Consider the following 17198-nt stretch of genomic DNA (forward strand, 5'->3'; position numbering starts at 1 on the left):
ACATACATACACACACACATTCACTACGTAAAAGGAAAAAGAAAGAAAGAAAATAAGTTGAGAGAGAGAGAGAGAGAGAGAGAGAGAGAGAGAGAGAGAGAGAGAGAGAGAGAGAGAGAGAGAGAGAGAGTCTGGTTACAAGTCGTCTTAACATGTCACCCTACTCCGTCATAATAATATCAGGCTATAGGATTTCACCCATTCATTAGTAACAGATATATCGCTGTTATCCTTTCGTATCCTTTTTTTCTTATAATCCTTTCAGGATGTTTTCATTGAGGAAGAGGAATTATAATCCTTGGATAAGGGTGTCTCTTCATCAGCGTCGACATTTTGGTAAAACGGTTGTGCCTGTTGTAGTGTGTTGTGATGTTGTTGAGTAATGGTTAGGTTTCATAACATGGGTATTTGAAATTTCGGCAGACACCCTCCCCCTCCCCATGGCCTAGTGTGTATAATAATAATAATAATAATAATAATAATAATAATAATAATAATAATATTTGGCCAGTCTTCAAGTCTTCCAGGAAGTTCGTTGATAATAGCATATTTTCTTCAATAATAATAATAATAATAATAATAATAATAATAATAATAATAATATCTGGCCAGTCTTCGAAAGTCTGTTGTAACAGCTTCATTTTCTTCAATAATAATAATAATAATAATAATAATAATAATAATAATAATAATAATGATAATAATATCTTAGACGTCTTCGTTTTTACCAGTAGGTGTTAATCTATTGGTAACAGCGTAGCTTCCTCATTAATAATAATAATAATAATAATAATAATGATAATAATAACCTGTCAATATTCATGGAAATCCAGAAAATCTATTGATAACGGCATATTTTCCACAGTGTCCTTATCCTTGTTTTATCAGTTTTCTCCCGTTGTTTCGATAACATCGTACTTATGCCTAACAAAACATCCACATCAAACACAAGGCAATAAAGGCCATTCTTTCACATCACCTGAGAGCGTAATACATCCCTTGATAAAGTCCATTCTGTAACTGGAAGCCGCGAAAGATATATTATAAACAGATACTGTTTTTGGGAGAGCGGACTGGGGATGTTGGAAAGGATGGGATCCCTTCCATCAACAGACGGATGAATGTCTGACGGACTGATGGGCAGAAAGACAGTCCCAGGACAGTCTCCCAGTCCGGCCGTAGTAGGATCACATGACCTTCTCCTATGGCACTCCTTTCGTTCCTTTCGCTTGGCGTTTCTTTTTTACGCTCCGTTGTACCCGAAAAGTAACTTGATTCTCATCTGACGTTCGTCAGTGCTTAATCTGGTTACGTGTGACTTTTTATATCCGCGAATATTAAGCCACTAATATCTTTTAATAACCAGTGCTCTATATCTTGGGAACATTTACTCCCAAGGGGGAATTATAACTGACAAGTCCTTCGTCTCCTGCAGGAACTAAGATAAACAGTGGGATTAAACTTTTATTTTCTGTATCGTTTCCCTGTGCCATCTCGACCATAATGAACTTTAGGTTAGATTGAACAAACCTCATACCAGCGTAAAAACGCTGATTGTTACAGAATTTTTTATCTTTATGTAATTATTGGAGAGAGAGACAGCTAACATAATAATGGAAGCACCGATTGTTACAGAATGTTATATAATTTTATATAGAGTCATTTCATTTTTTTAATTCTTTCTTTCTACATGATTCTGGGATGACTACCCTCAGGCTGTGATGTTACGAGAGAGAGAGAGAGAGAGAGAGAGAGAGAGAGAGAGAGAGAGAGAGAGAGAGAGAGAGAGAGAGATTATCATTTCCCCATAAAATCTCACATACCACTAATTCTTTTCTATTTTTGTTACAGACCTCACCGTGAGCAGAAACCACGACTGGCAGTGAGCTAAGAGTCGACCACAAGGAGGGATACTTTCGCCTCAAATTTTCCTCCCGATTAGCACCTTCTTAAAACTCCCTATTTCTCTCCTTCCCTGCCGTTTTGCGACGCCTAGAAAACATACAGTCAATCATTCTCATTTTCTGTGGCGACTTTCTGGTTACTTCTATCTCGTTTCTTGTTTTTTCAAATTCTGTGTTCATATTTTATACATATTTATGCATTTTCCTAAAATATCTTTATCCTACTCATGTCTCTGAGAATCGAATATTTCCGCAAAATTTCGTTCTGAAATTTGTATTCTTTGAATGAAGTCATTTCGTCATTCCATATTTTCCTTGTTGAATATTCAGCTTCAGTTTCACCGACAGAAATTATTTATTCTTCTCTCACTTTCGTCATACTAATTATAACTGAGATCACTTCCGATTCACCGTCAAGAATTCCTTAACTTATCAACAGGATAAGCCACAGGATTTCCTCTAAACACTGGACAGTCAGTAACTTCTACATTCCTTATCAAAGTCTTATCATTATTATTATCAGCTTCCTGTTGGTCCTTAATTCGGGGTCTTCCTCCTAGCCTTCTTCGCCACAGCCCTGAGGACTAGCCTTGACCTTCCCAAGCTCTGTAGTAGTCTTCCTAGACAAGTCCCCTCCTGAGAACTAAACTTGACCTTCCCAAGCTCTTTAGCAGTCTTCCTAGACAAGTCTCCTCCTCCTGCCGGACTATGGACTACGAAAACGAAACCCTTGGGGTGTGGGGTCCCGGAGGCCGGTATACGGATTACGAAGACTTCACGGACTACGAAGTCTTTGACTCCGAAATTGCCAAGTGGGTCACGAGGTGGTACAATTGAGTGAATCTGTGCAAGGAATGGCAGTAGTGTAGTGGAATGGCAGTAGTTTAGTGGTATTGCTGTAGTTTAGTGCAAGTGCAGTAAATTAGTGAAATTACGGTCATTGTGACTGCAATTATTTAGGGGAATTGCAGTAGCTTATTGGAACTGCAGTAGTTTGTTGGAATTGCAGTAGTTTAGAGGAATGGCAGTAGGTGGAACAGCAGTAGTTTAGTGGAGTTGCAGTTGTTTAGTGGAGTTACAGTAGTTTAATGGAATTCCAGTAGTTTAGAGGAATGGCAGTAGGTGGAATTGCAGTAGTTTAGTGGAGTTACAGAAGTTTAGTGGAGTTGCAGTAGTTTAGAGGAATTGCGGTAGTTTAGAGGAATTGCAGTAGTTTGGGGGAGTTGGAGCTGTTCAGTGGGATTACAGCTATTTAGTGAATTGCAGTAGTTTAGGGGAATTGCAGTAGTTTAGTAAAATTTCAATTACGTAGTGGAATTTCAATTATTTAGTGAAATTGCAATAGTTCAGTGAGGATGAACTTTGGCAGAATGATTGCAAGTTGTTCATTATTGGAATTAAAAGAACTGAGTAGAATTACATTAATGGCATTACAGAAGTTTATTGTAATTAAAATGGTTTGGTATTAGGATTTACTGAAATGACAGTAGTAGCTCAATGTAGTTGAAGTGAGAGACTTTTTTTAGCTCAACAATACAAATTGAGTGAAATCTTGATCATTTTTAATAACCAGTCGGTTCATGCATCTTCTCATTAAATAAATAATAATTTTAAGTATAGCCCTGCATGCCAACAAAATTAATCCAGCTTCTACTGACAAATGTATTAATTACTTGGGTAGTTAATTTTAGAGTAAAATAGAAGAATTAACTAGGAATATGTAAGTTCTAATATCATTCTAACCGTGCATTTTGTTATATCTTAGAAAAGAAACAGTCTGTATATATATATATATATATATATATATATATATATATATATATATATATATATATATATATATATATATATAATATGTACTTATTTAATGACATTGATTAAGAAACATTTTAGATTATGACTCATCTTCTATAAATATAACTAATTATCAGAAGTTTTAACAAATTAATCGTAATTGAAAATTATTATCTCCAATGTGAATTTCACAATAAGAGTGTCGTCACCCAATAGATACTGACTTTAGATTCTAAGTGCTGTTTTATGCTAGTGTCTCTTGGAATACGTAGGTTTGTTTTGTTTGTGTCACTGATTTGAAGATTAAAGCCACTTGGACGATCTCATTAGTGTGGAATTGAACGCACCTAAGGAATATGAATGAGATAAAATTCTTTTACATAAGATCTGTTTCATAGAATTCTTATTATATAAAATCTGTTTCATAGGTTTACGTAACGTTAATTTATTTTAGTCTCTGCTCCTCTGTTTTCATCTATTTTGTCTCCTTTCATGTTTATTCTCTCTCTCTCTCTCTCTCTCTCTCTCTCTCTCTCTCTCTCTCTCTCTCTCTCTCTCTAGGTGTCTTGTATGTCAAGTGACGAAGTCATTTTACTCTGTTCCTTTATTCTCTCTCTCTCTCTCTCTCTCTCTCTCTCTCTCTCTCTCTCTCTCTCTCTCTCTCTGAAAGTCACAGCGTTGAAGAGGAAAAAATAAAAGATAAAAAAAAATGCCACCGTACCACTTAAGAGTGATCTTGATCCCCCCTTAATCAACCCTTTAGTGGCATTCGATACCCCTTTGGGTCCAAGACAATCCCCCTAGGCTCCTTTTATGGAGGCCTCCTACGATTGATCCTAATCCTGTAAGGATGTCATCCAATCCTTTGTTGGTGATCCCACTTGTTTTTCGTGTTTCCTGTTTGTTTCGTTTTTTTTTATATTATTATTTCTATATATTTTTTTACCGTTAGCTTCCCAAGTCTTATTCCTTCTTTGTACATTTATCAAAATTCTCGCTTTTTTTAATATTACTCTTTTATCAGTCGTCTTTCTCAAAGCTTGTTGTCTTTTAATTAATTTTTAGCATTCTCATAAATTTATTCATTATATCTCTTTATTTATTTGTAAGACATTTTATTGTGCTATACTTCTAGCGTCTAATTTGATTTGAAATCGAATCCTACAGCTGGAGAATAATAAGCCTATAAAGTATAATTAGAATCTCCAAAGCTTAGGCCTACTGCTATTCTTACCGACAGAGTCATAACAAGAATCACGTGGAAGAATCCTTAACAGGTGTGAGCGTCGTTGGATATTAATTAGATTAAATCATTTTTCAATTAATTTTTTTCATGGGCAGTAATCTATTTCCACCCGAGATCTTCATTAAGCTGTCGGATTTGAAAGTTCCGACTTTAACATAATAAAAAGTTTTTTTAATTCGTGTTTTTTATGGTAATGAGAATCATTATTTCTCCGTAAGTTAATCTTACAACTAAAATTGAGATATGCGAGTGAGAATTATTATGAAAACAACAAGATCTACGTCTAGCCAGATCTACGATGTCGTTTCCAGTCTTAATATAACTTTATCGACATTCGTTCGTATATGTCCTGTGACAAATGAAAAACTAATTAAATTACCATCGTGGAAAATCCCACTTATATATGGTAATTATACTTCTCGCATTATTCAACCCGGGAGAAGTTAATAAGCGTGATAACGAGTTCGTTGCCCCGATTTCTGAATCAGTCTGGAGTGAAGAGGAACGCGTTTGTTTACATTTGGAGAGAGCGGTTGGAAAACGTGACCCGACGCCCGGAAAATAACACAGCACTTAGATTTCTGGTTGATATTTCGTGTTATTTCCGTAAATAAAAAGGAAAGGAGAAGCCTGATTGCTCTCATATATCTGTCTATATGTTATCTATTGTCTTTTATTATTTATTTACGTATTTATTTATTTATTTATCCTGTAGGATGTCGACGGGAGTGGCGAGGTTCATCGCTATACTCTTCATAGGATACATGGTCATGGGTCTGACCGGGAACTTCCTGACGATATTGGCCCTGCTCAGGTGTCCCCGCGTGAGGAACGTCACAGCTGCTTTCATCATCAGGTGAGAGAGAGAGAGAGAGAGAGAGAGAGAGAGAGAGAGAGAGAGAGAGAGAGAGAGAGAGAGAGAGAGAGAGATTTAGTCGAGTTTCGAAATGTTTTCACAGTTGTCACTCGATAGAGAGTGACAGAAGGATGAATAATTATAAATATATATATATATATATATATATATATATATATATATATATATATATATATATATATGTATATATATATATATATATATATATATATATGTATACATACATATATATAACTCTCATCTTTTATTTCTAGCCTCTGCGTTGCGGACTTTCTTTTCTGCGTCCTGGTTCTACCCTGGGAAGTCTCACGCTTCTTGGCCGGTCGGTGGATTTGGGGCGAGGGCTGGATCTGTACCCTCTTCCCGTTGCTCAGGTGAGAGTCTGCAGCCGCTGGTCCAGCTTTCGAGTCCGGTCAGGGCTTGGGTGGGTTGCCAGTGTAGAATGGCAATCGTATTATGATTATTCAAAGTATTATATATCTTGCTTCTTTCAAAATGTTTTAGAAATCGTTTGAAGCAATATCTGTCTCCAGACATGCATAGGTGCATATATATCTGATGTGAATACATACTTACATGCATACATACATACATACATGCAGAAAGAATGCGTACACATACGTACTTGTAGAGAAGACTTTTATACACATATAGGTAGAATGTTCAAATATACATATACAGTGAGTGTACATACAGTCATACAGACATATATATATATATATATATATATATATATATATATATATATATATATATATATATATATATGTATGTATGTAATATGTATGTATGTATGTATATATCTATACACACACACCACACAAATCTAGAACATACACACACACATATAATATGGCATGATATTGATATCAAGGACTACCACGAATAAATAGAAACATCTGGATTCAAGAATTCGAAAATAAAATATGTAAAAAAAAAAAAAAGACAAACTAGATATTTCTGCTATGCGACCTTGGGCTATCTTAGACAGACTTCTCAAAACAGAAATATGAACTTGTCATAGTTGCCTTGAGACGTCTGAATTTAATATCGCAGCCTTCTCTCTCTCTCTCTCTCTCTCTCTCTCTCTCTCTCTCTCTCTCTCTCTCTTTTATCTTGTGCATGGTTAGCAAATTTGAAACCTCTCTCTCTCTCTCTCTCTCTCTCTCTCTCTCTCTCTCTCTCTCTCTCTCTCTCTCTCTCTCTCTCTCTCTCTCTCTCCATGAAATTACCCTAGTATCACTTGACTCGTATATCTTACACACTTGAAGGACAAGTGAAACTCTCTCTCTCTCTCTCTCTCTCTCTCTCTCTCTCTCTCTCTCTCTCTCTCTCTCTCTCTCTCTCTCTCTCTCTCTCTCTTCAGACTTCACCTCTGACGTGGTGCAGCCTCAGTCAAAAGGAAAAAGAGGCTTTTGTGCCGGCGACAGATTTCAGAGAATTAGAGGAAAAATCGAGATTGTTTACCTTTGAGCTGAAAACAAAAGCCAGTCGTGATAGTGGCAGTTATTGCAGAAGGGGCGAACTGTATGGATTAACAAACGAACGAACGCATAGTATACGTCTCCTTTTCTCCTTTTTATTATCCTTCTTCTTCTTCTTCTTCTTCTCTCTCTCTCTCTCTCTCTCTCTCTCTCTCTCTCTCTCTCTCTCTCTCTCTCTCATTCGTAGGATTTCTGGTCGTCCTTCCGTCGGAATAATAAAGAATAAATTTACTCTCTGGGTTTCAGCTTTTGCATTCTTCTTCTTCTTCTTCTTCTTCTTCTTCTTCTTCTTCTTCTTCTTCTTCTTCTTCTTCTTCTTCTTCTTCTTCTTCTTCTTCTTCTTCTTCTTCTTCCACTCGTAGGATTTCTGGTCGCGTTTTTGTCGACATAAAACTGATAATAAGTTTACTCTGGTAATTTCTGGACTTCCTTTAAACCCGTTGCCGGTTGTAGAAGGCTACTGAAATTCTCAACAAGTCTCTTCGGATGAGCTTTTTCTTAATCCCTTAAACCCTCTTGTCCCTGTCGACGACCAACCACAATTGAATAACTATCAAGTACGCATTTCAATGGTTAGATCGACGGAAGCAAGCAAGAAACGGGCTGAACTATACACTTAAATATGAACATTCTTATATTAACAGTTTCTCCTTTTCTGTGTTCAACCGATGTGTAATTAACCTCCCCCCGTCAATTTCCATCCTCTACAGGTACTGGAACGTTGCTGTATCGCTACTCTCTATCGCCATGATTACAATCAACAGGTATGGATCTTGTCTCGAACATTTTCGGTTGTGTGTGATCAGTTGTGATAGCCCAATCGGTGCAAGAATCTTTGAATAGCTGGATTAATTTTGAAACCTTATTCACTTGGTTTTATTATTAGTTTCATTGTCATATATGTGTGTGTGTATATATATATATATATATATATATAAATATGTATATATACATATATATGTGTATGTATGTATATATATGTATATATACATAAATGTATATATACACATATACATATCAAATATAAATATATGTATATATGTATACATTTATATAAGCTTACATTCATGTTTTATTCATTTACATATGTATTTATTTATCCATTTACCTGTCTAAATGCATTCCTCTCACCTGTGCCTACCTGTCCATTCTTCAGGTACATCATGATAGCCCACTTCAGCGTCTACAAGCTCGTCTACAGGAAGGTCTTCATAGCTCTCATGATAGCCTTTTGCTGGGTGTTCGCTTTCGTGATGCTGGTACCGACCCTTCTGAAGAAATGGGGTAAGACTCTGTTTCATGGCGTGAGAGAGAGAGAGAGAGTTTCTTCAAATGTAAGATAATTTCATCATCTTCATAAGAGCAAAAATTTCTTATACAGATCTTAAAATAATTCAGAGATTTTAATAGTAGAGAGAGAGAGAGAGAGAGAGAGAGAGAGAGAGAGAGAGAGAGAGAGAGAGAGAGAGAGAGAGAGAGAGAGTTTCTTCAAATGTAAGATAATTTCACATCTTTCATAAGAGCAAAAATTTCTTATATAGATCTTAAAATAATTATGGAGATTTTAATAGTAGAAGAGAGAGAGAGAGAGAGAGAGAGAGAGAGAGAGAGAGAGAGAGAGAGAGAGAGAGAGAGAGAGAGAGAAGCAGGAAATGTTTCCTTTTATCATTCAACTATAAGATCAATTTATTAGATATTTTTTATCTCCTAAAAGAACAAAAACATGTTATATGGATCATATGATAGTTAAGGGGATTTTAATAGAGAGAGAGAGAGAGAGAGAGAGAGAGAGAGAGAGAGAGAGAAGCAGATGTTTCACCTTGTCCTTTAACTGTAATATCATTCTATATTTTTTTTTATTTTTATAAGAACAAAAACCTGATATATGACCCTTATGAGATTAAGAGAGATAGAGAGAGAGAGTTTGTTTGTGAGGGGGAGAGAGAGAGAGAGAGAGAGAGATGAAAAACATTGCTTAGATCCTTCTTAAAATTCTTTCCAAGAACAATAAAATGAATAAAAACAAAAATATATTACGATAATTATCATGATTTAGCCTACGATTTTTTTTCTATTGCACACCATATTCTTTGGAAGCTTGAATTTCAGATCAGTGGCCCCTTTGGTGGGCTTGTTCCATATGAATGGGGTTCATATTCTGAATAATAATAATAATAATAATAATAATAATAATAATAATAATAATAATCTTTGGGAGCTTGAATTTCAAGTCAATGGCCCCTTTGGTTGGCTCGTTCCATATGAATAGGGTTCATCTTCTAAATAATAATAGTAATAATGATAATAATAATAATTTCGCTGATTGGCTAATCCAACTCCTCATTTTCCATTCCAGGTCGATTCGGATTCGACCGTCGACTGCAGACGTGTTCGATCATCGACGACAACAACAAGGCACCCAAACAGGTCCTTTTTGGACTAGGATTCTGTGTTCCAGCCATAGTCATTGTCATCTGCTACTCTCTCATTTTCATCGTCATTCACAAGTGAGTCGACTTGACCCGTTGTTTCCTCTGAGTGAATGAATGAACAGGTTGAACTGGTTGACAGAGAGAGAGAGAGAGAGAGAGAGAGAGAGAGAGAGAGAGAGAGAGAGAGAGAGAGAGAGAGAGAGAGAGAGAGAGAGAATCGTATGTTTTACATGCAGTGACTTCAAACAAACTTTGAGTAAGAAGTAGAGATGGAGATGGAAAACTAAATCTCTCTCTCTCTCTCTCTCTCTCTCTCTCTCCTGGACCACAGTTCACATTTTTAACTGGATCTGGATTACGGGACAGATTCTTATATGGATCTGGTTCTGGATCAGATCCTTACATGGATCCGGATCATGGATCAGATTTTGATACGAAACTGGATCGCGGATCAGACTCTCTGACTTTTGATATGAAACCGGATCACGAATCAGACTCTTACATGGATCTGGATCGCGGATCTGTATACAAATCCACCCTCTTCTTTTCCCCTTTCATAAATACACCATTATTTTGTCCAGTTTGGTTGGCCGATCAGATCCAGAGATCCTAACCATCTGATCCCTTTACTAATCCCATCGCTTTCATTTGGTTGGCTGATCAGATCCAGAGATCCTAACCATCTGATCCCTTTACTAATCCCATCGCTTTCATCCTGACAGGTCAGAGAAGCGCATGCGTCACCACAGTACCCGGGGCATGAACGGTGCCCACGCCACGGGGTCAGCCCTCCAGGGGCATTCTAGAAGTCGTACCAAGGTCGGTTTTTTGGTATTTATTATTCCAAATAGTAGATGTTTGCTCTTTGCAGATTTTTTTTTTTTTTAGTTTTTCCATTCAGTTATTTTTCCTGTTTATTATTTTGAAAGGATTTGTTTAATTTTTCCATTCAGTTAATCTTTTTAGTTTATTTTTCCTCTTTTTAATTTTTTTTTTTTTTATTTATTTTCTTGCGTTTTGCTTTTTTAAAGATTTCATGTTATTTCACTGTCTCCTTTTAATTTTCCCTGTCTTTTCATTCCAAAACTCTTTAAAAATTTCCTATTTATTTTGTTTTTGTTTCCTCCTTTATTTTTTTCATTCTTTAATTTTTTCTTTTGCTTAATCATCACTTCTTCCTTTCACCCAGCTTCCTCTTTCTTAACACAGTTCTTAAAACAGAACCCAATTTCTCATGACTTCCTTTAATTTTCCTTTCTTTTTAGTTTCCTTTTACTTGATTGTCATTTTTTTCCTTTCACTCAGCTTTCTCTCTCTTAATTTCAAGATTCCCCATTCCTCCTGATTTAACTCATAATTTCCCACCTTTCCATTCCACTGTCAAAATCACCCATTTCTCCTGATATAACTTATAATTTTCCTCTTTCTATTCAACAATCAAAATCCCCCATTTCTCCTGATTTAACTTATAATTTTCCCTCCTTTCCATTCCACAATCAAAATCCCCCATTTCTCCTGATTTAATTTATTTAATTTATAATTTTCCCACCTGTCCATTCCACAGTCAGAATCCCCCATATCTCCTGACTTTCTCCCTTAACTTTCCCTTTCTCCCTCTTTCACCAGGTCGAGAGAGAGGCGAGGAGAAAGAGGAACGAGTGGAGAATCACCAAGATGGTCCTGATAATCTTCATAGCCTTTCTGATCACTTACCTGCCCATCACTCTCGTGAAGAACCTGGACAAAGGTGTTAATTACCCAGGTGAGAAAATGACCGCCAACCCCTTTTTGTTTATCTATTTTATTTATTTATTTATTTTTTAAGTTTTCATCTTTGTCTTCCTTAAAGAGGATAGGTTTGTGTATGTGTGTATGTATGTATGTATGTATGTATGTTTCTGTGGCTGTGTGGTTTAAGGCGTCACTGTAGTCCTGAGTCCTTGTTCTTCCGTGGTTCGAGCCCACGAGACGACGAACTTATTATCAACTGAAAAATTCGCCTTCGGGTAACATATATGAAATTGTATCATTTCCGAGGTAGAGCGAATTGGATATTAAAGGGCATTTGTAGCTTAATGTTTGTATATGAATCACGGTGATGTGATAAAATTCATTGATATGTATGTATATATATATATATATATATATATATATATATATATATATATATATATATATATATATATATAGAGTAGAGAGAGAGAGAGAGAGAGAGAGAGAGAGAGAGAGAGAGAGAGAGAGAGAGAGAGAGAGAGAGTTGTCTGTTCTGTTGACTGACTTTTATCCCTTAATGTTGTCTTACCGACTTCTTTTTTACAAATTCCGTGTGAAAGTTCACGCACATAATAATAATAATAATAATAATAATAATAATAATTAAAAGGCAGAATGAATAACAACACTAGAATAATTCATCACTGCCTTTTATAGGACAAACCGAGAACTTAAGACCGCGTCGTGGTTATCAAAGTTATCATACGTAACTCAATGTTTCGGTAAAAACGTGAGCGCCAAGTTTCCCAGAAACTTAATCAGCAACTTACCCATTCAACCCCTACAGGTCTTCACGTAATGGGCTACGTCCTCATCTACATCTCGAGCTGCATTAACCCCGTCATCTACGTCATCATGAATCGCCAGTACCGACAGGCCTACAAGACTGTGTTGTTGTGCAAGAGGCCTCGACTGCCCTCGCTCACTTCTTCCCATTCAGGTGAGTCGAGAATCTTGGTCAGTTTGTGTCGCAAGTTGGCGCGTAAAATGTTTTCTTCGCTAGCGCCATTTTTACGAGAGTTGTGATCACTCGATCGTTTTATATTAGAAAAAGATCATTTTTTTGTAGTTTATATGTGCCTGTCTGTATGTATAAACTACAAATAAAAATACTTTTTCTTATAAGACAAATGACTTAGATATTCGTTTGCTTCAAACAAAATTAAAAATTGTACATCACTGTTTGTATGGTAACTGTAAACATTCGATCGTTCCTCAAAGAAAAAGAGGTTTTTTATAGTTTATATATACAGATAGGCGCTAAACAAATGACTTTGATGTTCATTTGCTTAAAAAGAAAATTTAATATAATAGACAATGTAGATTCAAAGAAGAAAGTTTAAGTAAAACTATAATCACATAAGAATATTTGAAATGCAAAGGTCGTGAGAATAGCTTCCAGGCGTCCGCGTCTAGTCCAGGCTCAAAGGAAAAGAGTAAAAAAGAAGGGTAATGATGAAGATTGATAAAGATTGAGGCTTAGCCCAGAAGGAAGACACGGAAAACAGAAGCCGCGGGGGATTTCCAGAGCTTGTATTTACATTTAACTTATCTTTGCCAGTACCTACACTTAAGATAAACAACTGTGACCAATATCTATAGTTAGTTTATCACCTTTCTTTAGAGTCATTCCTGATATCAATAAGAAATTAATAATGTTTGGTAGGTTACTGAAATGTCAACCCGTTTCCGCTGTATGTTGTATATATTGCATGCATCGTGATGTAATCTTGATTTCGTAGTTCAAATTGGAATATTTGATAGCTCAAGTAACCCTTATTGCACGTTGATGTAGCTAATATTATGGCACTTATATTTGAACTCACATTACACATTTTCGGTTCCTAAGGTCACATTTAATACAGGTGGCAGTAACGCATGTCTGGATGTGTTGGTAATGCTCGCAGTGGAAAAACAAATCCAAGTTATTTATGGATGCGTATATTTACAAATAAATGTCCACAGAGAGCTTTCGGGAATCGGTTCGATTCCCCTTTTCAAGGCACTGAATCGAACAGATTCCCGAAAGCTCTCCGTGGAGATTTATTTTTAAATATACGTACCCATGAATAACTATGGATTTCTTTCTCCATTTCAAGACTCGTCCCACTGTGAGTAATTTTAATTAACGCTCGTAATCTTAGGACAGAGTGACACTACCTAACAGCATGTTGAGCATGAATTAGCCAGTTTGCCCTGAATTATTTAACAGGTTACAAGTCGCGCATGGAAAGCCGAAGAAGAATCCGCGCAGCTCACTGCAATAGTTGCAGTTGCATGTCCGATGGCTCCCTGCGTTGCATGGAAAACAGCATCGGCGCGTCGGCGCATTCCGTGTATCCCTCGCCCTGCACTCACGCCTGCTCGCAAGCCTTCCAGACCAGGAGCAACCGCAACATGCTGGATGCATCTTACCATCGCCGGATGCTGAAACCGATTCGCCTTCTGGGGCTCGAGACGCCAGACACGCAGAGTTTAGACGGGCTTTCTTTGGACACGTCGAGGGCTCTTGACTGCGACCACTTTGCTGGTAGCGAGGGCAGCAGCCTTCCTCGGGGCAGTTGTCAAGGCTGTGCCAACAGTAATTACAGGAGTTCCGTGGCGGGTGTTCGTGGTATGAGTACTAATGACCTCCAGCGCTCTGCTCAAGATGTCGGAGGTCCTTCGCTTCAAGATACTCCGTCTTATTCTTCGTCAACCTCCACCTCTTCTTCTTCTCCTTCTTCAGGTAGCAATCGGGACAAAATCAGTCATAATGTCAACAACAATGATAGTAGTTGTCTCTTCATCAGTCCCAAGCTAAATACGAAAAGTAATAATCCAGTCAATGTTGCCATAGAAAACTTCGGCATTCAGTCGAGAAATAGTACAGATTCTGGGCAGATTCCGAGCAACTCTGCCAAAACCCCAAAGCCCTCTTATTCGAGCGACACAGGACCAGACCTCACAGAGGACGCCCCGTCCTCTGAACCTGCAGCCGCTGACGGGACGTCCCATCCTCGACTGGTGGTCGCGAAGAAGAAATCGCTCTCTCTCTCAACAGCAGAAGCCGCCATCGTAACCCAGTGCTGTCGGGAGAGGTACCACTCGCTCTCCGACAGAGAGGACGCAGCGGGTTTCAGCTGCACCTTGAGGCACAAGTCGCGTTTCTCCCGATGCCTCCTGGAGGAGGTCAACCTCGGGATATACGAAAGGCACGCGTCCTGGGCGCCCTGGACGCCCGCGGGATACGTCGGACGTTCGCAGGACAACCCTGTCTTTCAGGAGTGAATGACGCCATACATTCTCTGGTAGGACTCTGAAGCCTGACCGCTTTGTTCACGCTCTTTGCCAGCTGGTCTCGTCGTGACCCATTTCCGTTTGCGCCAGACTATGCAGCGTTTTGCAACGTATGATATTGATGCTGTTTCCTGCATTGCCTTTCCGAAAATACCCCCAAAAAAATCTCGCTTCTTGATATATATATATATATATATATATATATATATATATATATATATATATATATATATATATATATATATATATATATATATATATATATACATATATACAGAATATATATATATATATATATATATATATATATATATATATATATATATATATATATATATATATATATATATATACAGTATATATATATATAAAATTTTTTTTTCTTGTGTCAAAATTGCTTATGGCCAAAAAAAAAAAAAAACTTTTGAAATATCCTAAAAAAAACTCTTCCCTTCTCAACATCTTTTTATTTTTATTTCATCAAAGTTAAAAAGCTTCTGAAACATCTTTAGAAAGTTTGCCACTTTTGCTTCTCTGCATTAGCTTAAAACAACATTCACAGCAGTGGAGACCTCCTGATTCTTATGTTACGAAACACGTTTCACCTGTTTTATCCACAAAACGATGTCTCACGCGCAAGGATTCTTCTAGGAGTGCCTGTGTCATATTTGGGTAAGCATACAAGTGGCCACCAGCTGTTTCAGAAAATGCGGATATGCAGAAGGCATTCTCTTGTGACTTTGCCTTAACAGCCTTGCCTGATTGTATTCGTTTCTTCTTAATGTTTGGAAACGTGATATGACAGCTTGCTCTGCTGTTGCACGCTTTAGCCTGAGTATTGCGTTTATATTATTATTATTATTATTATTATTATTATTATTATTATTATTATTATTATTATTATTATTATTATTGGCGAAGAAATCCACTGTGGTGTAAATGTAAATATGTATTTTATAAATCCATAGAATTATGAAGATAAAAGGTCCATAAAAGCACCATACATTTCGGAATATATGTCATAAATATATGGCTGCAACCTATAAGTACGTCGTTATGGGCCTTTTTTTCTGCATATTATACTGTTGGATTACAGTAAAGACATTCATATAGAAATATGTATATATATATATATATATATATATATATATATATATATATATATATATATATATATATACACACATTTACACCATATATATATATATATATATATATACACACACATTTACATTTCTTCACCATTTTGGTGAACCGTGCTTTTATTATTATTATTATTATTATTATTATTATTATTATTATTATTATTATTATTATAGAGGAAAGGCCAGATATTCCTATCCATTACTACCATAACTATAATCATTAGCAGTAGCAACAATGCGGACAGAAATCAAAGCAACAATGGCAGCACCTAGTGGCACCTTCTATTCTTCTTCTTCTTCTCGCAGAGCGGAACAAAGCGCGCAACAAAGCCGTGATGGAGGACCTCAACGACAAGACGCTGATGTCCAATGTGTCCCTCTCCGACGCAGCAGCTCTCCCCGAGTGCCACGAACTCCCGGAGGTCTTCGTCGACAAATGACGACGCCACCAGGAGGAGAGGCGATGAAAAGATGAAACCAGACGCGTACGAGACGGACGGACGAGCGACGGGACCAGGACCCACTGCCCAAGACAGGTCGGCCAGATCACAAAGGATTAACGAGGAATCACCCCCGGTCGACTGCGCAAAATGAGCCGTGGCCCGTGATGGACAGGTTGTCAAACCGAGGACAGTTAAATGTTGAGTACTGTTGTAAATATAAATGTGTAGGTTACTCGAGAACAAATTTCTTTAATTTTATTGAATGTCGTAAGGTATTCCGAGTAATCTTCATTACAGTTCACGTCGAGATATCTTTTTAAAACAATAGAAATATAGAGTTCTTTTCAGCCTCGCTACCGACAGGAAAACTAACAGTTGTGACATGTGAGGCGGTATTTTTTTTCTTTTAACAAAATAACAGACACTGATAAATAATTAGGAGACTACCATTAAAAGGAAATTAATACAAAACCGAATCAGTTCATGCAAAGACGGAGGATGCGTCAAATGAGTGGGTCCTGGACTGGGCATACGAAATTCGGGCCGTGCGTGGGACCCGAAGGCTCTGAGGGGAAATTCTGATTGTGGAGGAAACCAGAGAATGATAAACGCATCGGTGACAAGGATTTTTATCAAGGTGTTGTAAGGACAAGATTATATACTGTATATACTATGGGGCGTTTCACCTTGATTTGAGGGAAAGTGCTAAAGTGATTCGGGAGGAAAATGAATGGGAGTTTATGAATGACAGGTGTAAAATACTCGTACAGCCTCGACGACAATTGTGGAGTAATCTAATATGTAATGAATACAAGAAAAAA

General features: G+C 37.1%; 1 protein-coding gene across 4 annotated transcripts in view; it reads left to right on the forward strand.

Annotated features, from left to right (window-relative positions):
* LOC136846822 (G-protein coupled receptor moody-like) overlaps positions 1 to 16780 on the forward strand; it is a 51147-nt gene extending 34367 nt beyond the window's left edge. The window contains exons 1-11 of one of the 4 annotated variants that reach the window (XM_067118085.1): positions 1866 to 2716; positions 5660 to 5800; positions 6076 to 6195; positions 8016 to 8069; positions 8462 to 8589; positions 9662 to 9812; positions 10460 to 10556; positions 11364 to 11499; positions 12298 to 12450; positions 13723 to 14800; positions 16241 to 16378. In XM_067118085.1, the coding sequence (XP_066974186.1) occupies positions 2613 to 2716; positions 5660 to 5800; positions 6076 to 6195; positions 8016 to 8069; positions 8462 to 8589; positions 9662 to 9812; positions 10460 to 10556; positions 11364 to 11499; positions 12298 to 12450; positions 13723 to 14780 (2142 nt within the window). In that variant the 5' untranslated portion in view covers positions 1866 to 2612 and the 3' untranslated portion in view covers positions 14781 to 14800; positions 16241 to 16378. Of the gene's footprint in view, positions 1 to 1851; positions 2729 to 5659; positions 5801 to 6075; positions 6196 to 8015; positions 8070 to 8461; positions 8590 to 9661; positions 9813 to 10459; positions 10557 to 11363; positions 11500 to 12297; positions 12451 to 13722; positions 14801 to 16240 lie in introns of those variants that run through there. The other 3 variants (XM_067118084.1, XM_067118088.1, XM_067118086.1) reach the window with 3 other exon arrangements.
* The last annotated feature ends 418 nt before the right edge of the window (positions 16781 to 17198 follow it).

The sequence above is a fragment of the Macrobrachium rosenbergii genome, chromosome 15 (genome assembly GCF_040412425.1).
Source record: "Macrobrachium rosenbergii isolate ZJJX-2024 chromosome 15, ASM4041242v1, whole genome shotgun sequence".
NCBI lineage: Eukaryota > Metazoa > Arthropoda > Malacostraca > Decapoda > Palaemonidae > Macrobrachium > Macrobrachium rosenbergii.